This window comes from Pseudorca crassidens, chromosome 19 (assembly GCF_039906515.1).
Source record: "Pseudorca crassidens isolate mPseCra1 chromosome 19, mPseCra1.hap1, whole genome shotgun sequence".
Classification (NCBI taxonomy): domain Eukaryota; kingdom Metazoa; phylum Chordata; class Mammalia; order Artiodactyla; family Delphinidae; genus Pseudorca; species Pseudorca crassidens.
The window spans coordinates 9,239,141-9,262,132 of NC_090314.1; the positions used below are offsets into that span (position 1 = coordinate 9,239,141).

The following is a 22,992-nucleotide window of genomic DNA, read 5'->3' on the forward strand; positions in this document are numbered from 1 at the left end:
AGATAAAGTTATAAACATCTCATTTTCTAACTGGACTGAATAAAATGGTAAAATGAATATTAAACTTAATAGTCAATCCACTAGGTAGCTTGGCACAGAGAAAAGTGCATGGGCTTTAGAGTCTGATGGTCTTAGGTCCAAATTACCAAGTCCTCAAAATGCTTCAGTTTTCTCATCTGTAAAATAGATGATAACCTTTATTCTGCAGAAGAACAGCAAGTTACAAAAGGGTATTATCCTATTCGTGAACAGGCATTCTAGTTCTAGTAAAGTCAAATTCAAATCTGGTATAATTTGTAATTTTTAATAAATATACACTAGTTTTAAACAAACACACACACACACACACCCCTTCTTCCACAAACACCAAAATAATTCTATCAAAAGCTCAAGATTTTTTTTTGGTGGGGGGAGTTGTATATTACACTCATTCATTGTACTTTATACATTAGTTCCCACTAGGAGTATATTACGTTAGGCTAGATCTTTTCTCTTTGTTGATGGGTAGGTCACCTCAAATAATTTTCTCATATTTTATATATGCAATAACAGAGAGAGGAAAAAAAGATGAGAGGATTAATTTAAACAAAAAAATCCGGCACAAAAACTATGATATTGATATGACTGTTTTCACTTCTGTGAGTAGTGATGCCTGGTTCTTCAAAAGTTGGATTCAAATTTGTACCAGCTTTTTAAAACCTGAATAACACATTCCCCTTCTCTCTAAACAAAACAGGAAATATGTATTCTTTTTTTCTCATACATGATCTCTTCCTCAGTGGACCACAAATGCTAGGGATTTAGACTTTAAAAAGCTATTACTTTATTAGATTGTTTACAATCTAAATTTATAATCATTTGTAATCTCTTAAAAGTGCCAAGAACACTAAGGATTAAAATAAAAGGCTAGGACCCTAAATTATCAACTATTCTTGTTATAAAAACTACAGTAATAAATTGTGTTGTGGTGTCTAGGTTATTAAAACCTAGTTGTTTCTAAAAATTCACTTGTAGTTTCTAAAATTACTTTCAGACTCCTGGTCTCCAGTCATTTGCTGAATATTCCTACTGAGTTCTTTTTAACACTCTACAGACATGTGAAATCCTGTCAGAGTGCTCCTATGAGGTGGAGGTGACAACTCCACAATCAGCAACAAGGGCCAGATTTCTATTTGACACTTTTCAGAATTAAGGGTCTCTTTTTGGTCTAAACTGTTTGTCAATAATGACACACTTTCTATGTGATCTACCCAATTATGAGCTAAATTCCTTCCTTAATCTGGTTGGGTAGAATGAGCCCCAAAACAGGTAAAACAGAACCAGAAAAAATGATGGAAACCCTGAAAAATTCCTTGGTGTTCTTATACTTTTTTGTTGTTGTTGTTCATTTCTTCCTGCAGTCCCATCTGAAAACCCCACTAAATACCAACTCAGTTAATATGTACGAGGGATAGTATAGATGAGATAATCTGATTTGAAAGGTGAGATACAATTAAAATAAATACAAAACTCATTTAAGCTGAAAACCCCTAGTCTTTTAAGGCTTCAAATATTTGGGATTCCAAGTATAGATTAATAAGAGAATCAAACCAGAAGATAATTTAGCAAGTGTTATCATTGGAACGTTATCACCAGAGTTTAAGAGAAAATGGTTTCTGGGAATGCTTTTATCCCCTGCTAAACAAGCTTGTTTGTTTTTACCTTTAAACTCAGCGCCTTTAGGGTAACAATATGTACTGTACATCTCCTAGAGGGTATTTTGTCCCAATTAATTTGATCTTGTCCAGTAGACACCTGTCACTGCCGACCCAGCATTCATTTCCTGTTCTGGTCACAGCATCCCAATGTCTGTTTAGGCACCTACCCACTCTCACTCTCAGTCTGTGTGGTTTAACCTCAACCTCCCGCCTGGAGAGGGGCAGACCCAGGACCCAGGCCTGGCCTCTAAAAGCCCAGTTTCCCTCTGGTCAGTGAGATCAATAAGCATGAGCCCTGGGACTTTCACTGGAACTACTATTAAAACTACTGGAACTACTTCTGCTAAAACTGATAACTAAGACTGGAGCTGCTAGGGAAAAGTTAACTGAGAAGAAACCCAACCTAGAAGGAAGCAATGTGACCGATGGAAGGAAGTCAAGTCCTGGAAACACTAGTTGAACACTTGGATCCACCTGTTCCTGCTAGAACTATTCTTGGTCATTTAGTTTTATCAGCCAACAAAATCTCCTCTGAGTAAAGCCAAAGTGAACTGGCTTTAAGGTTTCTGTCATGCGATACCAAAAGCCCTATCAGATGCACCTTCCACTGGAACACAGTTTAGTTTAGGGAAACTCCAGGGTATCTGAAGATTTGCCAGCTTTTTAAAGAAAGTTAAGTAATGTGAAGAGAACCAGCAAGGGCCACATACTTCAAAGCAGTAATGTGTTCTAGGGTAGAAAAGAGATTCCAAATGCTCATTACATATAGCTTTCAAAGATAAGGCTAAGGATAGAAAAAAATATGCATTTTATTAAACACAGAAATTATTTTGTAAAACAGAAACTTAAATTTATACCGTGATCTGTTAAAGAAAAGATAAGAGATAAGGGAGGACAAGACCACATTCACGGAAAGACAATTGGAATCAACAGTGAGTGAGTCAGGGCAAAAAAGAACCAAGTGGGCCGGGAACTGACTCTTCTGGCTCATTTAGAGTCTTTTGTTTTATGGTTCAGGGAGATGCCAGGGAGCTCAGAAAGACTGATCCTGGTGGACAGAGAGATCAACAACTCAAAGACACCTCCAGTGGGGAGACTTAGAATTAACAAGCATTCCAGTGCCATAGAACTTTTTCAAAATACTCCCCATCCTTCACCAAATACACACAAACAAGTAGATGAGTAGAGAATAATTGTTACAGCTAAAATGGGTACATGAGGTTTATTCTCTCTACTTTTATGCACGTTTTTAAATGTCTATAATATAAAGTTTTTAAAAGCATTCTAAAGTTTAGGGAAAAATGAAGTCTGGAAGAATTAGAAGATCTAAGAAAATAATTTGCTTTTGAAAAGACAGCAAAATAGCAAGTTTCTAGTGAACTTGGTTCTGGAAGTTTTGCCTGCACCATTTACATATGCTAAGTTATCTAAGTTTTAGTTAAGGGGTATTATGATGAACTGCTGGAAGCTGTGAAGCTGAAAACCTAGAACTGATTGCAGTTCCAGTTTCTTAGAGCAAAATAACCCTCATCACTTGTGAGATTCAACTGAGCTCTAATGCACAGTGGTCTACTTTGTAAACCATAAAGCACTCTATACGTGTTAAGAAAATTATTATTATTATTATTATTTTTTTTTTTTGCGGTACGTGGGCCTCTCACTGTTGTGGACTCTCCCGTTGCGGAGCACAGGCTCCGGACACGCAGGCTCAGCGGCCATGGCTCACAGGCCCAGCCACTCCGCGGCATGTGGGATCTTCCCGGACCAGGGCACGAACCCGCGTCCCCTGCATCGGCAGGTGGACTCCCAACCACTGTGCCACCGGGGAAGCCCAAGAAAATTATTTTTTAATTATATATCTGCCTAGTGAACCTCAAGATAAATGAAACTACCCCAACTTTTTATAGACCAGAATAATGCAGAAAACTTAACAAGATTTCCTCAAAAAAGGTCCTACAAAAATTCATGGTGCAGGATAAGCAGTCAGCATTCTGCGAAAACCACCTTAGGCACCAATGATTTTCAAGAATAGAAGGAAATGCCCAGGGATGCTTACTTGCTGAAAACTTGCTACAAGATGATATAAAAAACTTCTATGATAATTAAGACTGGCAGAAGGCTGAAGGTCCTTGTAGAAAGCCCTCAAGAATCTATGGTGAGGATGTGAAGAAAGACAGCCCTTCAAACTACTGTCAAAGGAAAAAAATGTGACAAGCCTAGACTTTACTAAAGAGAGACACTTAAGGGGAACTACTGCCATAAAGAGATGCTCGAAGCCTAAGCCAGAAGCATCTCAGGGAAGGGATGCGTGAGCCAAGTTTTTTTTTTTTTTTTTTTTTTGCGGTACGCGGACCTCTCACTGCTGTGGCCTCTCCCGTTGCGGAGCACAGGCTCCGGACGTGCAGGCTCAGCGGTCATGGCTCACGGGCCCAGCCGCTCCGCACCATGTGGGATCTTCCCGGACCAGGGCACGAACCCGTGTCCCCTGCATCAGCAGGCGGACCCTCAACCACTGCGCCACCAGGGAAGCCCGTGAGCCAAGTTTTTATACATAGACCCACGTGGGCTAGGTAGCTGTGGAAAAAGAAGTGGGGGGGGATAGCCTTGAAATTCACTGTGCTAGATACAGCAATAACAGGCAAGGTGAGGCAGGAAATGTTTGTGGCTAGACACGCAGGGCGAGGGCGGAGATCTGCACCTGAGATGAAGCAAGTGAACTACAGGGCCGGGAAGTTAGGCCTAGCTGTCCTAGTCAAACAGCCTAAGGTTATGTCAAGCACAAAATTTGATCAGCCTTGTCACTGTTGATAGAAAAAATACCAGATGATAGTATCTACATCCTGTCTCGTTCAAGGAAAGTATCTAAATTGGGGAAAAAAAGAAAAAAAACTCGTTTGTGATCTTGGTGGTTTAAGAGGAGTAATAAAAGTGTGTCAAACAAAACACAATGCAGGAGGCTACAAGTAAGAAATGAATTTATTTGGGGTCTTAAGAACTGCAATTTGGGAGACACAGATTCAGGTAGAACTGAGAGTGTTCTGGGGAAGAGAAAGAGTCAGGGGCTCATAAATACGAAAAGCCACAGGGTTAGCTGCCTGTTGAGAACTGTGATTGACTCTGACACAAGTCAAGAAATATTTGTCTTTAAGGAATCACGAATTATTCCAGGCTAGGGGTCCGCTAGGTATCGTGAGTTTCCAGCACATGTTCTGGATGACTTCATTAGGACAATAAATGGTCAAAGGTCAGATTCCATCCAGGCTGAGACATGCCTAAGTCACACATCCTCAAGGGCCTCCCGACTCCATTTCAGTGAGCTCTCTTAGCAATACCAACACCATTCTGATTTTCCTCTCACAAGTGACAGGTGTACACTAGACAGTGTTTTAGGTATCTTTTAACACTAACGTTTTACAGGTGCATGAAGTCAGGCTCAGAGGTGTTAGCAATTCATCCAATGTACAGCTATAAAACACCTACTTTCAGCCAGGAACTGTTTTAGAAGCTAGTATTTTATTTAGCATTATAAATTTAATATGAAGAAGTTGTATAAAAATGCTTTGGTAAACAAATAAAGGGTCCAGCTATTAAAAGAATCACTCTGGAAAATAAAAATTAACAGACCAGCTGAAAAAAAATCTTGAGTTCAATTTTAATGTATCTGACGGCTGTCTGATCAATTAACCTACAACTGAGCAAAGAGGTGAACAATAATTTTACACACGCACTGCCTGAATAAGCAGGGTACTTTTGTGTCTTTTTGTCAATTTGAGGACTACCTTCTCCCTGGAGAAACAAACACAGAGAAATAAGGTGGGGGCGGGGGAGAAGATCTGAAGCATGGGCAAGTTCAAGACAGAAAAATCAGTTTGATTAAAAATGATCTGAAGTGCTGAACATTTACTTTGAGCCGATATTCCAGAGAAGTCCAGCTCAATTCAGGAATCAAGAAACACAGGTAATTACAGACTACTACAAACCTCCTGGTGGGCGAGCAGAGGAGAACACTGGCTGATGATGCCAGTTCATAAAAAATTACCCCGCTCCGGGGCCACCATCACCAGGCATCGGATGCTTCTGCTCAGCGGACGCCCTGAAAAAGGCCCCGCGGGAGTGGGATCCAAAGTTAAGAACGTTAGAAGGCTTTTTTTTTTCTCCTTTTTTTGTATTTTGCACATCTGCACGGAGGCGGGGAGGAGAGAGATTAAGACTGCAGATGCTGAGACAAAAACAAAGGCAAGACAGAATGAACGCGAGTTAAACTTTCGCAAGGAATGAAAAGTCAACCTACGAACGCTCTCCGCCTCGTTAACAGGGGGCTTGTGTAAATACAGGCTTGTAGAAATCCTAGGGCCCAGGGAGCCCAAGTCATGGGCTGGGACATGACGCAGGAGAGACACCACTCCGTACAGTGCCGGTATTTCTATTCAGATTCCTTATACCCTGCGAATATAAATCCCAGGCAGTTCAGTCATACTTGACTAGTCCTTGTCACCCTAACCGCTCAAATATCCTAATCAGCAAATGTGTTTAAAAAGTCGCACAAGGCTTCCCTGGTGACGCAGTGGTTGAGAGTCCGCCTGCCGATGCAGGGAACGCGGGTTCGTGCCCTGGTCGGGGAAGATGCCACATGCCGCGGAGCGGCTGGGCCCGTGAGCCATGGCCGCTGAGCCTGCACGTCCGGAGCCTGTGCTCCGCAACGGGAGAGGCCACAACAGTTAGAGGCCCGCGTACCGCAAAAAAAAAAAAAAAAAGTCGCACATTATTTCAAGCGCAATGGGTCCGCTTCTACGTTAGGGGTGTAAAGCAGTCAAGGACCGGCCTCCAGGCTGAGGACGGAGACTGCCCGGTCCCGGCCGTCTCCGGACGCCGTTTTCTCTTTTCCGAGGCTGGGGGCACCCGGTGGGGGAGGAGAGGCTGCGGTCGCCGAAGCCCCGGGCCCCTGAGCTCCACTCAGGCCTCCCGGCCCAGCTCCCGCCGCGCAGCCCGATCCCCGGTGCGGCCCGCTCCTCCGGGCCCTGCCAGCTCCCGAGGGCCCTGCCGCCCGCCCGCGTAGGCCTCAGCCCAGCCCGGCCCACCCCGCCCCGCCTCCAGCCGCGAGGAACCACCTACCGCGCGCCGACTCCGCAGCGAAGGGCTCCCAGACTACCGGCTAGCCGACCGCGTCACCATCGAGCGCAGAGGAAAGAGCGGCTCTCCCTCACTTTCGGAGGAAGCGGAAACGGTGCCGGAAGTCGAGGGGCGGGGCAAAGGAGGCGCGGTCTCTCGAGCTCATGGCGGGCTTGTTGCGCGCGCCCGGCCGGATAATGCGGCTTCCGAGTAGCAAACTTTGGTTTCTCTTGCCTCGCGGCCTCGGGGTTTGGGGCCCCGGGGAGGGGACCGCGAAGGTCATGCTGGGGCGGCTCCGCGCGCCGCCAGAGGAGGCGTGGCGGGCCTCGGGGCTCGTTGGCAGCTGCCTGCGGTGCCGGCTCCTCAGCACGGCGAGGCAGCCCCCGCCCGGGTCGTCAGGACCGGAGCCGAAGGGCGGCGGAGACCCCACGCGCCCCTCGCAGCCCCGGGTGAGTGCACACCTGGAGCCCTGCCTTTGCTCGCCAGTCAACCCTGCGCGCCCTTCCTATCCTACTTCGTCATAACCTCAGAAACCACTAGGCCTCAAGTTGTCCTCCACTCCGCCGGTTGACCTCCCTGGGTCACAGAATCTCATCCCGCATTTTCCTCCGGTTTGCACGGACCCTCAGCGGTAAAGAGAACCTCAGAACCGACACCCTCTCCACGTGGTTAGATACCCGGGCTTGGATTTTAGTTAGCTTTTGCGCCAAGAAAATAAGTTTCAGGTGTTCTAACCGTGGGGGCTGGGTCTCAACCTTAAGTTTCCCAAGATTGAAGCGCGTCAGAGCATTTTTATTATTTATCACTTGGCTCTCCCTTCGGAGGTCTGGTGTGTATATGCTGAAATTGAGCACATGTGGGTCGTAGTGGCGTGCTGGATATGCCTTTTTTCTTTGGTTTCTCCCGGGTTCTAGTTCTGACCCCAAAAGAACTTAAGAGCCATTAGGCTCTAGTGATAGGCAAGAGAAGTGGTCTTCGGAGCTGGGGGAAGGTTAATGAGTTATTTTATCTTGGGACTTGGAAAAAGTACAAAGAAATAATGATGCAGTTTGCAAGACGTTCCACTTTTAGCTGTCTTCTACTTCGGCTTTGTTACTTTTGGAAGCCAGAGTTAGGTTAACCTCCTAAATTTATTTGGTTTATTTCTATGTATTCTCAGTATCAGCACAAGCAGGTGATTAACTGGTTTTTAAATCAGCAGGTGGGATCTGGGTCACACGTGGTAACAATCATGGTGCTTGAGCCTTGGGTCTTTTTATCCACATGAAAACAAATCGACTTAGGGAACCTTCCCTTGGAAAGAAGTGCATTTGTAATTGTGTTAGGAGCCCAGATGCAACTGCATCCCCAGAAACTTTCAGTATTTTCTCATCCCAAAGTAACGTGAAACATGCTGTCCGTTTAACAAGATCGAGGCCTGTGTGTAGGTATCTTCAAAAATACTGTAATAAGTTTAGTGTGATTAAATGTTTTCATCTTTTTAGTATTTTTATTTTTGAAATCTCTGCCCCAGTAGCCTGTTTCCTGGAAGTCCTTAGCCATCACATTTGCTATTGGAGGAGTTTTACTGGCTGGGATGAAGTACTTCAAGAAAGAAAAGACAGAGAGTAAGTAGATATCATCTGGTCAGCGCTGAATAAAATCCTTCCTGGCTGTGGACTGTCATCTTTTTGTCATTGTTGTTTTTAAGCTTTTTATCTAGAAATAATTTTAGGTTTACAGAAGAGTTGTAAAAATGACAGTTTCCATGTATCTTTCCCTTTCTTCCCCTAATGTTAATATCTTGTATAACTATGGCTAATTTATCAAAAGTGAGAAATTAAAGTTCATACAGTACTGTTCCCTAACCTACAAACTTTATTTGGATTTCACCTGTTTTTCCACTGTCTTATGTGTTCAGGGCACCACTGTCTAACCATGTGAAAAGACTTATTGTGGACAGATCTGGATGTAGATAGTAAGAAGTCTAGAGGGTGCAAAGATGACTAAGGTGCAGTCCAGCCACTGAGGCGCCCATGACAGTGAAACAGACACAGAAGTGAAGGATTCACTAGATGAGGTTCTGCCAGGCCAGAGGGAATTTCACCGCAAGGAATGGCTCTGGACTAACACTCAGAGTGTTTAGAAACTGTTTACAAGAACTTTATATTTTAGTGAATATTTCAGGACTTTTAAGATTTGTTTTAGAAGTTTCCAGTAAACCTTTAAAGTATCACTTACTCTGTTTTGATTCTTTAGAGAGTCTCTTTTGATGACATTATATAAAGGATAATGTTTACAGCTGGGAGTGAAAATTCATAGGCTTTAGAACTTCAGGAATATAAGATCCATATTGATATACAGGTATATTTCTTTTGTGTAGCAAGCAGTGTTTTATTGATATGATTTTCATATTTTAATAAACAGTTAAGTTCCTTCAATTTCAAAATGAAACAGACCTGACAAACTAGGAAAGTAATGGTAGAGACGATTGTAGAAAAAACCAAGCTTCTTATGACTTTAGTTTGGAATTTCACCTTTAGTTAATAATTTTGTTTTATAAAAACTTGTATTATGAAACAGTATTAAAAGTGTGCCTTGGGGCTTCCCTGGTGGCTCAGTGGTTGAGAATCTGCCTGCTAATGCAGGGGACATGGGTTCGAGCCCTGGTCTGGGAAGATCTAACATGTCGCGGCACAACTAGGCCCGTGAGCCACAACTACCGAGCCTGCGCATCTGGAGCCTGTGCTCCGCAACAAGAGAGGCCACCATAGTGAGAGGCCCGCGCACCACGATGAAGAGTGGCGCCCGCTTGCTACAACTAGAGAAAGCCCTTGCGCAGAAACGAAGACCCAGCACAGCCAAATAATTAATTAATTAATTAATAAACTCCTACCCCCAACATCTTCTTTGAAAAAAAAAAAAAGTGTGCCTAAGTTGTTTGAGAGTATTTGCTGACATGATGCTTCACCATCTCCCAATACTTTGTGTATTTTCTACAAACAAGGACATTCTCCAACATAACCACAATGCAGCCATCAAAATCAGAAAATTAACATCAATATGTTAACACCGTTCAATCTTCAGACCTCATTCAAGCTGTGCAACTGATGCCCTCCTTTATTTTACTTATTTTTAATTTTTTTGGCTGTGCCTTGTGGCATGCAGGATCTTAGTTCCCCAACCAGGGATTGAACCCATGCCCCCCACCGTACAAGCACAGAGTCTTAACCACTGGACTGCCAGGGAAGTCCCAACTGATGCCCTCCTTTTATAGCAGAAAGATCCAGTTCAGAGCCACACCTCATACCTAGTTTTTTCTTTGGTCTCCTTCAGTTTGTAACAGTTTTTCAACCTTTACCGGACTCTCATGACCTTGACAGCTTGGAAGATTACAGGCCAGTTATTTTGTAGACTGCCCCTTCGTTTGGGTTTGTCTGATGTTTTCTCATGGTTAGATTCAGGACGCTGTGTTTTCATTGCATTTAGTCAGGTGTCATATGATTTCAGTTTGTCCCATTACTGATTTAAGTTCAGTTTGATCACTTGTTTAAGGTGGTGTCTGTCAGGCTTCTCTACTGGAAATGTAATTAATGTGTATTTTGTGATGTACATTTACACATGTAAATATTATGTATTTATACATGTAAATATTCTGTTCTCCATCAAACTCTCAATTCATTTATTTATATCAGTGTGATTCATGATTTCCTAGCAAGCCAGTGAGTTGTAATCCATCATTCTCTTTGGTTTGACGCTCACATCGTCCCATATTGGTCAGTGGGAGCCCCTTCGACACAGGCTTCTGTTTCCTTTTGACATGCCTCCTATGTGCTTTGGGTTCTTCCTTAATTCTGACATAGAAGGATGTTCTAGGTTCGTGTACTTTCTCTGCCCCAGTCCTGGTATCAGCCGTTTCTCTAAAAAGCCTCATTTCCTTTTAGTGGAGGATATTAGAAGTCAGGATATGAGCTCATTGCTATTGGGGTGTATCCACCCCTGGGTCCTTTCAGTGGACAGAGCTAGGAGAGAGATGTGCTTATTTACATCTATACTTATTTCTGTATCTATATATATTGAAACTATAAGTTTGTATTGTACCTCCCATTTCTTTCCAATACTTCAGCGTTCATTCTAGTTTTCTCTCCTTCCATCGATCTAACTCCTTTTTCATCCATAGCTCTTTAATGTATTTACTTATTTGGTCAAGCCCCTGTGTGTAACTGAGCTCCCATCGCTGCTGTCCTCTCCTCACACAGCTGCCCTCCTCAGCACATTCAGGCTCAGACACCCACTGCCAGGCCACCCACCTCGCCCACTTGGGCTCAGACATTCTGCTCTGCCCTGCCCTCACCCCCATCGTGGCCACACCTGATGGCTAAGGACTGAATTGTTCTGGAGGAGGAAGAAAATAGTTTTACCACTTTCTTTTCTTGTAGTCCTTACTATATACAATAGTGTTTGATTTTATTTTATTGTTTTATGCTTATTTAAAAGATTTTTTAAGCTTCTTGAAAACTGAGGCTATTTCTTCCATATTTTGTGCCCTCAGTCAGTAGTATAGAATGAACCATAGATCAGGCATTTGAGTACCTGTGGTTAGATTGACTTTTTTTTTCCTCTTCGGTGTGTGTTCGTGTGTGTTTAAGAGCTGGAGAAGGAACGGCAGCGAAGCATCGGAAAGCCTTTACTTGGGGGCCCATTTTCCCTCACAACTCATACTGGCGAGCCCAAAACTGATAAGGACTACCTCGGTCAATGGGTATTGATTTATTTTGGTTTCACTCATTGCCCTGATATCTGTCCAGAAGAACTAGAAAAAATGATTCAAGTTGTGGATGAAATAGGTAAGAAAGCCATCTCTTGCTATAAAAAAGTATGTGTTTACTTGATGTCCCTAATGTTACTATGCTTTTCACATTCTTATATTACTGTTAGGTGGAGGGTTGTAATTATTCAGTTTGTGAGAACATAAATCTAAGTGTTAGGCTTGTTAGTGGCTGTGATTCCCATGACCTTATTCTTTACCAAAGGAAGCTTGTTTTGATGCTAAATGTTAGGTTGCTTAAAAATGTTGGTGTGGTCTGGGTCTCCCTTAACTCTGCTTTGTGTCCCTTTCTTTTTGTAGCCTTTCATCACTGACACTGCCATTGCTTTTTCCCTGGTGACTGATGGTTAGACTAGGAAATCTGTGGTATGGTCTGTGATGTATATCCTTCTTAAAATGAATTGTTCCAGGATATTCAGTCCTTATCAATAGTTTCTTTGCCCTTGAGAAATGGTGGGTGGGGCGGGGGAATCCTACAAACATTGCATTGGATTAGGAGACAGGATATCCACGTGATGTGATTCTGAGTAACAGCATGTGTGCAGGGGTGCAGATATTTGATAGGCTATCTATCTGATTGCACCACAGATATATATATATCTGCCTTTCCTGGAGGCTGTCCCATCCCCTTCCCCATCCGTGTTAGATGTCCCTCTGTGTTGCCTTAACACCTTGCTGTAGCACTCCCTACACGCTGCTGTAATTGCTGTTTTTCTTTTCCCTTAAAATGTGAATACTGATTAATGAGAACTTTCTTTCAGATAGTATTCCAACTCTGCCAGATTTAACTCCACTTTTCATCACTATTGACCCGGAGAGGGACACAAAAGAAGCCATCGCAAATTATGTAAAAGGTGTGTTTATTCACAATGGTTTACATGTGTTTAGCTCTTACAGTTTTTGAAAGATCAGCTTATTTGCACCTTGGAATGCTTTGTAAGATACGGGGGATATATGGTACTGTCACCAGTTTTATAGGTGGATGAAAAGAGTCTCAGAATTGTGACTGAGGCCGGTAAGTAAATAAATAAGGAAGAGGCCTCTCAGTTCCTGGTGCAGGGCTCTTTATTTTGTCACAGAGGAAAGATTGAACTTCATATATCAACAAAGTAAAGAGACCCTTGAATTGAGGGGACACATTGCTTCTGATTACCTTACTCTTCCCTTTGTAAAATTAGGACAGACAGACATTCTGGGAATATGTTCATTGGGAGATTAAAGAAAAATTATGAAATATAAGCACATTTTGAATTCATAGTGTATATTTTATAAATCTAAAATATTAATGATAAACACATAACCATTTTAAGGAAGAATTTCAATTCAGACATCTCAACATGCACTTAAAAACTATTAGAAGGTACTTTTTTTTAAGGAATTTTGCCTTTTTTCTTTTTTTTTCAAATTTTATTTATTTGTTTATTTATTTATTTATTTATGGCTGTGTTGGCTCCCTTTTCTGTGCGAGGGCTTTCTCTAGTTGTGGCAAGCGGGGGCCACTCTTCATCGCGGTGCGCGGGCCTCACTATCGTGGCCTCTCTTGTTGCGGAGCACAGGCTCCAGACGCGCAGTCTCAGTAATTGTGGCTCACGGGCCTAGTTGCTCCGCGGCATGTGGATCCTCCCAGACCAGGGCTCGAACCCATGTCCCCTGCATTAGCAGGCAGATTCTCAACCACTGTGCCACCAGGAAAGCCCTAGAAGGTACTTTTAAAGACTATAAATTATGCTAGAATTAAGGGTGAATGTTTAGGTTCTTGTGAGCTTGGGTAATTTCTCTGAATTCAAGTTTCTTAAGCTGAAAAAAGTGATGAGAATAAAAATCTGATCAGACAGGTTTTGTTGTTGTACTAGTGTGTGGAACATGCGTGCTTAAAAATCAGGAATTTCCATTTTAATTATGGTGGAATTGATTTAAGCTACTGGTCAGAAGGACTAATGAATAGTTTTCTATTTATTTTTATTGTATGATACCTTCTAATGCATATCCACTAAAACTTTGAGTTATTTTAAAATGTGTCTTATGTAAGACCTGTATATTTTATTATTTAACTCATGTATTGAGAAATAGTTGCCATATAAAAAGAGTACATACTTAAGGTGCACAGTGTGTTACCTTTTGACACATGTGTGCACCTGGGAAACCATCACCACAGTCAGAGTGAACATATCCATCACCCCCAGCAGCTTCCATGTCCCTTGCTAATTCCTCCTTCATGTCCCTCCTCTGCACCCACCTCGTGTCTCCAGGCAACCACTGATCTGCTTTCCATCAATATAGATTAGTTTGCATTTTTAGAAGTTTATGTAAATGGAATTATATAGTATATGCTTTTTAATGACTTCCTTCAGTGTTATTCTGTTGAGATTCATCCATGTTGTAGCGTGTGTCAACAGTTCATTTTTATTGCTGAGTAGTATCCCATTGATGGACATTCCAGTCTTTGGCTATTACAGATAAAGCTGCTGAGCACTCATGTACATGTACGTCTTTGTGTGGACACACGCTTTCATTTCTCTTGAGTAAATACCTGCGAGTGGAGTGGCTGGGTCATATGATAGGTGAATGTTTAACTTTTTAAGAAACTGCCACTTTTTTCGGAAGTGGCGGTACGTTTTTACACTTGCGCTGGCAGTGTGAGAGCTCCAGCTCCTCCACATCCTCGCACACTTAGTAGGGCCAGTCTTTTTAATTTTAGCCACTTCAGTAGATGCTTAGTGGTATCTCATTGTGATTTTATTAATGCGTTTCCCTTAATAACTTTTAACATTAAGCATCTTTTCATGCCATTATTTGCCATCTGTATGTCTTCTTTGGTAAAGCGTCTCCACATCTTTTACTCATTTTTATGGGGCTGTTTATTTTTACTTATTTATTTATCATTTATAGTCCTGATACAAGTCTTTTATCAGGTGTATGATTTGCAAATATTTCCTCCTGGTCTATGGCTTGTCATGTCAGCCATGGCTTTTGAAGAGCAGTTTCCATTTTGATGAAGTTCAGTTTATTAGCTTGTTCTTTTATAGATAATTTTTTTGGTTTCATATATGAGAGATCTTTGCCTAACCCAAGGTTACAAAGGTTTGTTTTCTCGTTGAAGTTGTAGAGTTTTTATTATATATAAGCAGAATTTATGTCCACAGTTTACAGGTATGTCAGAAACTTGAGCAATAGCATCGTTATTTTCTAAAGCAGGTATAACTCATTGGGTGATAAATGATCTCCAATTTAAATGTGTGTTGGCAATTGTTTATTATCACATATTAACCAAACCTTAGATAATCCCCAAATGAGTAGACATTTGAGTTGCCGTACTTAATGGAAATACCAAAACCTTACAGTAATATTCTTCATCAGCAGGTACATACAGTGATTGATGATATGATCATTTCTAGTTGCATTTGGGGGGGATTTTTAAATATTTAAGTTGGTATTTAGAAAATTAACTGCAATTTCAACAATTTTTTGAAAAGGTTTGGATGTGCAACTAATTCAGGCTTCACTCACCTTCTCTTCATTTAGTCAGAGCGTAGGGAAGAAGAACAAGCCACCTTGCTTTTTCAGCACCTGAGCAGTTTTCCAATTTAGAATGAGTTAGTCCAAAGAATAAAAATAGGCTACCTCTACCTTTGGAAGAAGGTACTGCTGCTAAATGTTGGACTCGGCTCAGTAGTCTGGTGAATCCAGGTCTTTTAAGTGACTTCCCCAGCTTACTTACATGAATTCCAAAAACTTAATAGCAAGTGCATGCTGTGAGGTTTTATGTTAGAAAATGAGATACAGGTATTTTGATCTGGTATGAACTAATTGTCAGGCAAACTTTTTTCTCATATGATACAATGGAAAACTGTCATGCTTAATTCATAATAGTATCTTTAAACTTCAGCATATCTCAGAACTACACCTAAATATTTAAGAACCACTAAATTAACAAAAATTATGATTTAAATAATTAGAATATATTCCCTCCAGCTCTTTACTAGTCATGAAAGGATTTGACTTATATATTACCAAAAACCAACTTTTGGTTTCATTGCTCTTCTCTATTAATAGCCTGTTTTAAGTTTCATTGATTTCTGCTCTAATTCTCTTCTTCTGCATACTCTGGATTTAATTTGCTCTTTTTCTAGATCCTAAGGTGGAAACTTATATTATTGATTTTAGATCTTCTTTTCTACTATATGGATTCAATAAGTTGTGTTTCCATTTTTATTTTATTCAAGATATTTTTTAAATTTCTCTTGAGATTTCTTCTTTGGCTCATGTGTTATTTAGAAGTGTGTTTAATTTCCATGCGTTTGGGGATTTTCCAGATATCTTTCTGCCATTGATTTCTAGTTTAATTCCAGTGTGATCTATCTTGGTGAATGTAACATATATTACAGAGGAGAATTTTCATTTGTTCTATGCGAATTTGTTCTTCCTTGAAACATGAAGAAATGTTTAGGGACTCACAGGAAGAAAGTGGCAGTAGGGCTGCTGTATAACGGATACTGTTTTTTGAAGTGTAGGGATGGTTGTTTCGCTTGCTTCTTTTTCACTGTCTTTCTCATTTTTTTATTTAGAATTTTCTCCCAAACTGATTGGCTTAACTGGCACAAAAGAAGAGATCGATCAAGTGGCCAGAGCATTCAGAGTGTATTACAGCCCTGGCCCCAAGGATGAAGACGAGGACTACATAGTAAGCAAATGCACAGCTTTCAACACCTGGACAGGCTCCCAGGTCCCAGACATTCACATAGCTTTCCGTGATGACTGGCTTTAAAAATGAAATTAAAACGAAAGATAATCTGAGATCATAGCAATTCCTTAATAATTAGGGATGTTTGAAAGGATAGAAGAAGTATATATATTTTTTGAAGGATGATTGTTTAATTTATATTCATTGTTCTTAGAGTTTAATTGCCTGCTTTTCTAGTGGCACATAAAATTATAGAGCAATATAAAATCAGGGATATCTTAGATTCAGTATAATATAATATAATCGTTTGGGGCAAAGCTCATTTTAGTTGATAAACATCGTATTGGTTCTCTCTGCCCTCAATGAAGAGGTATAAGAAATATACTCCTTTTGAGAAGTAGTGTTAGGCCGTAGGGAACTGCGTTTTTGGGTTGAGTAAGTAAGAATTCTGAAAAGCAAGAGAAAAGAAAGCCATAGGCAACTAGACTTCCCATAAGATTTCTTCTCATACCAACTATGCGTTTGCATAATTTTCTGTTTAGTTGCATTTGCAGCTATTATGCTCTACATAATTAGGATTAATTAATTAATTTTTTAAATTAATTAAAAACTTAATGAAGTTTTTTTAATGATGAAGAACAAATTCTATCAGGTTGTTCTTCTATAGCTCTTACATTAAAGAGCCGTCTTCACGTTCATCAGCACTGCCCAGGAGTCCTGGGTCACCTTGTTCCTGTTCTAGTCAGTGGTTTCACAGTGAAGCATAAGCGCCACCCCTACGCACCCAGTTTCCTTCTCAGTGTGGACGTTTTTCCCTATCACATGAAGAGTTGACATTGTATTTTAGTATCATTTCAGGTTTTTTCCTCAGTTGTCATGCTCTAGTTTCTCTATAGTATTGGTTAGACAAAGTGATTAATCATAAGAACCTTTCCAGCCGCAGAGCTGGTTTTGTAGGAAGAAAGATGGTCAGGATCCTGAGTCGTTGCTCTTCCCGCAACGCCATGGCCAGCTCCCAAGAGTGACATGCAGAGGGGACATCCCACTGTGGTGCTTTGTCTCTATGGCCCACTGTGATTTCCTCACCACTTTTGAACCTGGAGCACATGTGCCCCTGTAGCTTTTTTTTTTTTAAATGTTTTATTTATTTATTTATTTGGTTGTGCTGGGTCTTAGTTGCGGCAGGCGGGCTTCTTAGTTGTGGCATGCGAACTTTTAGTTGCGGCACGCATGTGGGATCTAGTTCCCTGACCAGGGATCGAACCCAGGCCCCATGCACTGGGAGCACAGAGTCCCAACCACTGCGCCCCCAGGGAAGTCCCAGCACTGTAGCCTTTGGCCTAAATTAAAAGCACGTTTCTGGTCCCTTTGCCTTAAGCCCACACATTTTCTAGTTGTGGTGCCTCATAGACTTAGGGAAACTTGGGTTCATGGGAGAAAAAGACAAGAAAAATTAGCATTTTCTTCTTACACCCTAAGTTTAAGGAAAGTAGAGGGACCCTACTGTGGTTTCCTCTTGTCACACCAGCAGCATGAGAAGAATGAGAGGAGAGCAGAAAGGAAGCTGTGGAGAAACAAGAGCTTTTCAGAATTCGTTACTCTTCCTATGAAAGAGTTGTATTGACTGGTTTTGAGGTTTAACTTATGATGATAGTGGGAGCAGTTGAGCTAGTCAGTCTGACTTCCAGTGCTGAATAGTTTTATTAAATTGTTTACATATGTACAGTTGTAAACTAGGTAACACCCTTTAGTCTTGTTGCTTATAGCTCATAATTCTAGAGTTAAAATTAATTTTACAAATTAGAGGAAACAACTTATAAACAAGTAAAACATGGGCATCCCTGGTGGCGCAGTGGTTGAGAGCCCACCTGCCGATGCAGGGGACACGGGTTCGTGCCCCGGTCCAGGAAGATCCCACATACCGCGGAGCGGCTGGTCCCGTGAGCCATGGCCGCTGAGCCTACGCGTCCGGAGCCTGTGCTCCGCAATGGGAGAGGCCGCAACAGTGAGAGGCCCGCGTACCGCCAAAAAAAAAGAAAAAAAAAAAAAAAAACAAGTAAAACATTCAGTTAACGTAGTAAGAGATACTTGGCTGAAACCGAAGCGCTGCTCACCACAGGAATGTGATTTGAGACACCCACCTCTATAGTCAGCCGCCCCTCGTGGTTTTTTATTTAAATTACTTTGAAACCTTTCATTGTGTAGCCTACGTGTGTATACGGCGAGGTGCCAGTGAACTCATAAACATAAATCACATAAGGTTTGGGCACTGAGATTTGCACTCTAAGGTAGCCATGCAGATAATCCAGAATATGGATATTAAGTTTTTTAGTCTTAAAAATCAAGATGTAAATATGTACGTCTTACAGAGATTCTTGGATCCTCTAGAACCCATCCCAGACCCCATTTTGACAAGTAAATACTGGTCTACTGCCATAAGAATGTGACGTTTGATAAGAATCAGTGAGTTCACTGCTGTACATTTGCCAAATCAACCAGTAGGGGGAGACACTCTCCAGTTTCTTGGGTTTTTCATTAGTATGACTTCTGTCCTTTGAGGTTACAGATTTTAATCCGCAACATGGTATGGGAAACTTCTCTTAAGATTTAAGGACATGAAGGGAATGAGGGAGTACCTTAAAGGTTGAGATATAAAGGAATGAAGTTTTCTTAAATCTCGATAGCAACAGAGGTGAGCTTCTGGCTTTGAATACGAGTGGCATCCTCTGACCTATAGTATATGTAACGCAGGTTACAAGCGTTTAGAATTCCACTGAAAGCTAAATGTGCACATCATTGCGTTATATGTATAGTATTACATTATTTTCTAAAAATTAGGAAATACTCTTGCAAAAGAATACAAATAGCTTTCACGCCTAAGAAAAGATGTTCTGTTTTATTCACAATAAAAGAAATGTGAACTGTATAATGTGATGCCATTTTTCACCTGTTAGATCAGAAAGGCCAAAGATACTGTCAAAATCTAATTTAGGAAAAGAGAAAATGCTGCAGTGTTGGAGTGAAATTGGACGAGCTGGCACTTCCATGCATTGTTGATGGGAATTAAACTGATACGCCCTCATAAGAAGGCTGTTTGTCAGTATCATCAGCATTTAAAGTGGAATACTTTTTAGGTTAGAGACCTCATTTTTTGGAATTTGTCTTACAGAGATAACCTATAGCATTGTTTGTAAAAAAGACTGGAAACCAAGCAACCATTCTTTAAAAGGCTACTATATATGTACTGATACAGAACAACGTCCAGTATATTGCTAAGTGAGAAAACAAGTACAGTGTGTTGTTAATTCTGTCTAAAAAGAAATAGGTGGTTGTCGACACACTAATAGACGCAGAGGGTTTCTCTCGAAGAGTAACAGCAGGAACTGGTGGTAGTGGTGCCCTCTGAGGAGAACTGAGGGACTCTGGGAGTCTGGAGGGAGTGGAAGACTTCATTGTATACATTTACTGTGTATTCTTCCATTCTTATTTACATATGATTTGCTCTGCCCACAATCCAAGTGAACACTGAGACGTGACCACTGACAAGTTTGACAGTTTGAGTAGAACAATTTTTTTATTATGTATTAGAAAGTAATTTATGTGAAGAACACTCATAAAATAAGCCCAACACATGCTGAAATTCTGGTCTTTTAAGGGGGAGAGAGAATAGACAGAATAGGAAAGAGGAAGAAATGGGGAGAAAGAGAGGTGTAAGCTGTGGAGTAGGGCTTTAAGAGACACCTGGAGACCTAGTTCTGACTGTCAGACAATTGGAGAAACGCGGGTTCCCTGTCCTCCCGCAGTGAATTACTCCCAGCCCCCTCAAGATCACCAGCTGTCTGAGCCCTCTGGGTCTACATTCTTTCCTTATGTGAATAAGCAAGTGGCTCTTTCCATGTACTCTCTATGAATGTGTGTGTATAAAAGCACGGTAATCTAACAGACACATCGTGTGTCTGGGTATATTTGGGGTGTCTCCAGCTTGGTATGTATGATCGCATTCCTGTCTTTCTTTTTGTTTTGCCAAACAGCAATCAAGCCTGGAATAAATTCCAAGGATTCTAAGTGCCATGTCTTCAACTCATTTAAAATTGGATTTGTGGAAGCATATAAGTAAAAAAAATTGATGGCTAGTCTAAACTTTAGGTGGAGCTAGGAACACTTTAAGAACTTTGCCATGAAAGTGGATAATGGATTTAAGGTAACTCCTTGGGGGTGTAGCACTTACGGCTCCTGAGGAACTTCTGGGTGATGTGCTTCAGGTAGGATTGTTCAGCGTAGTAGGATTGTTCTTAGGGGAGGACAACACTCGTTGCCATGTTTCCATTTGAATCACTAATATGAGGACTAAATACTGTATTAGAATTTATATATTATATATTTAGTGGTTACTTTTCTGTTTTTGTTTGTAATATAACATGGTAAGCAGAATTTAGCCTGTTGAATGATCACCAGTTCTTCCTAAAACATAAAAGAATATACCCTAGAACTTAATAAAGAAAGTATTTTTCACCAACACTTTTAATCCCGTGCGGTATCTCTTTATAATATGGTTAAGGGATCAGATGAAATATTTTAGTCATAAATGTAGGCTCTTCCCAAGCAGGCTTTGCTGTTCCCCAAGCATTGGCTGTTTAATGAAGGCTGGCAGTGGCCATTTCTTAGAAGTGCATTCTTTTCTCAGAAATTGTGTGGATGAGTGTGTTAAGGATTGAACCAAAAGAATTCCAAGTTCTAGCTGATGTGTCAGGCAATAGTCGGCAAATTTCTGGAAAGATTTTAGATAATTCGTTGCTGTGTATTTAGTATAATAGACTCAGGCCTGTTCCATAAATAATAGATGCTACAAAGGTTGCTTAACTAGTAATGTGAAGTCTCTTATCCTGTAGCATTTATTCAGTAAAATAAGCAGCTTATTTTGGTGAACTTTTTGTCATCCTCTCCTTCCCCCCTTTTCTCTGCAGGTGGATCATACAATCATAATGTACTTGATTGGACCAGATGGTGAGTTTCTAGATTATTTTGGCCAGAACAAGAAGAATGCAGAAATAGCTGGTTTGATTGCTGCGCACATGAGGGAACACAGGAAAAAGAGCTAGCCAAAGCAGCGCGGCCATGCGCTCTCCTGCTAAAGAGGAAGGAAGCTTTGTCTCCCGTAGGGGCTGATACTTATATGTGTATACATGCAACCTACAGAATGGCCTTCGTACCAGGAGAACACCTAAATTTGGGGCAGGGCATGCTACTCTTGGGTTCAGCAAGGATGGATTCTTAACCAGAAGTCTCCCAAATGGTCGCCTTGAGACCAGAGGACCAAGTTGCCGTGAAGCCAGCGGAATGGACCTCAGGGAAGGACACAGCTGGAGAAGACGCAGCCGTGGGGTCTCCACGTGAGCAGAGCCCTCTGATCAGCATGGCTGTCCCTCCAGTGTCTTGGACTCTTGCTCTGGCAGGTTGTAGTGAATTTCCAGGGAGAGCGTAACTTCCATAGTGACCTTGCTTTCCTCTTTGAGTTCTTGGTGGCTGATAACAATCAAATTAGGCTCTCTACATTCACAGTTAACCTTTATGCTTGAAAGCATTAGTGTAGTCTTGCTTGTTAATGAAGACCACTGTCAGGTTTGCATTGTGTTCCCCTGTCAGCAGGTGCTGATTTTATTAATGTAGAGAAAAGCTGTTGTTTGGGGCAAACCATTAGATCAGATTCCCTAGGGACCTTTCATGTGATTTTTAGCTGAACGATGTGCCAGGCTTTCAGGGACCTGCCAAGTGGGTGTAAGAGGATACAGACCATGAGTGTGTACAGAGTACCCTCCTGCCTGTACCGGATTGCACTTGTCTGAAATAAAGGTGTGCTTTTGCAGCTTGGACAACCGTGGCCTTTCTTGTGGGTGCAGAGATGGCAGCTTATAGCTCTCTGGGCTGAGACCCCCAGACTCGAGGGGGCAGGTAGGTGGGTGCTTGTTAGAGTGCAGGTTCCCAGGCCCAGGGCTGGGTTCACTGAGCTGAGGAAGGATGCAAAGACCTGCGTTCACACTTGCCACCCCAGATGCCTCTGATGCGGTGGCTGGGGGACTGGGGCCTTGAGAGACTGTTTTGAGGGTGGAGGGGGGCAGGTTTGCATCTGGGCGAGTTAGGTGCGTCATCTTCTGGTGTATCCATCCACAAAGTGCTAGGCAGACAGCCATTCAGGAAGATGCTGGCTTTTGTTTCTGAAACAAAAACTACTCAAAACTTCCCTGCTGTCTGGACTTGACCATTTATCACCATTCTCCACCTGAAACTGCTGCAAAGCCTCTGAAAGTCTCAACAGACCGTAACAGGTGTGGCGCCTCATCAGACATGGGCTTTCCTTGCACATCAGTTCTGTGCTCTGTGCACGTGGCATGGCGCTGTCTTTTGGTTTTTAAATTCTCAATGTTAAAACCTACTATAGATATTTATGTCAAGGCATGTGAAAAAGAAAAGTCATAAACTCTATAGTGGTTATGGGCCGAACTTTCCCCCAGATTCATGTGTTTGTTGAAGTCCTAACCCAATGGAGGCAGTCTCTAAAAGGGTGATGAAGTTAAAATGAGGCCTTTAGGGAAGGCCCTCATCCAACATGCCTGGTGTTCTTATGAGAAGATATTGGGACACAGGCACAGAGGAGACCATGTGAAGACACAGAGAGGCCTCCAGAAACAAGCCCTGCCGAC

The 22,992-nt window shown here is 41.7% G+C and overlaps 2 protein-coding genes across 5 annotated transcripts in view; one reads left to right on the top strand and one right to left on the bottom strand.

The window, feature by feature from the left end:
- ADPRM (ADP-ribose/CDP-alcohol diphosphatase, manganese dependent) overlaps positions 1-6,914 on the bottom strand; it is a 150,212-nt gene extending 143,298 nt beyond the window's left edge. For all 3 annotated transcript variants that reach the window (XM_067715527.1, XM_067715528.1, XM_067715526.1), the window contains exon 1: positions 6,810-6,914. The gene's annotated coding sequence lies outside the window, so the exon portion shown is untranslated. The remainder of the gene's footprint in view (positions 1-6,809) is intronic.
- A 9-nt stretch (positions 6,915-6,923) lies between these two features.
- On the top strand, positions 6,924-22,167 carry SCO1 (synthesis of cytochrome C oxidase 1). 2 transcript variants are annotated; one of them, XR_010937431.1, is made up of 7 exons: positions 6,924-7,255; positions 8,323-8,413; positions 11,435-11,632; positions 12,375-12,467; positions 16,179-16,294; positions 20,326-20,495; positions 21,259-21,395. XR_010937431.1 is itself a non-coding variant. In XM_067715529.1 (6 exons), the coding sequence occupies exons 1-6, from the start codon at positions 6,971-6,973 to the stop codon at positions 21,391-21,393; spliced, it is 918 nt and encodes a 305-aa protein (XP_067571630.1). In that variant the 5' UTR covers positions 6,926-6,970; the 3' UTR covers positions 21,394-22,167. The 2 variants fall into 2 exon arrangements, 1 of the variants encoding a protein (XP_067571630.1); XM_067715529.1 differs by lacking the exon at positions 20,326-20,495 and having other exon boundaries at positions 6,926-7,255; positions 21,259-22,167.
- Positions 22,168-22,992: the final 825 nt, after the last annotated feature.

Bases quoted from the DNA above. Each gene is read 5' to 3' on its own strand.
- SCO1 (XM_067715529.1), top strand. From the start codon at position 6,971: ATGGCGGGCTTGTTGCGCGCGCCCGGCCGGATAATGCGGCTTCCGAGT. The intron at 7,256-8,322 runs GTGAGTGCACAC...CTGCCCCAGTAG, and splicing joins CGCGCCCCTCGCAGCCCCGG to CCTGTTTCCTGGAAGTCCTT. The intron at 8,414-11,434 runs GTAAGTAGATAT...TGTGTGTTTAAG, and splicing joins CAAGAAAGAAAAGACAGAGA to AGCTGGAGAAGGAACGGCAG.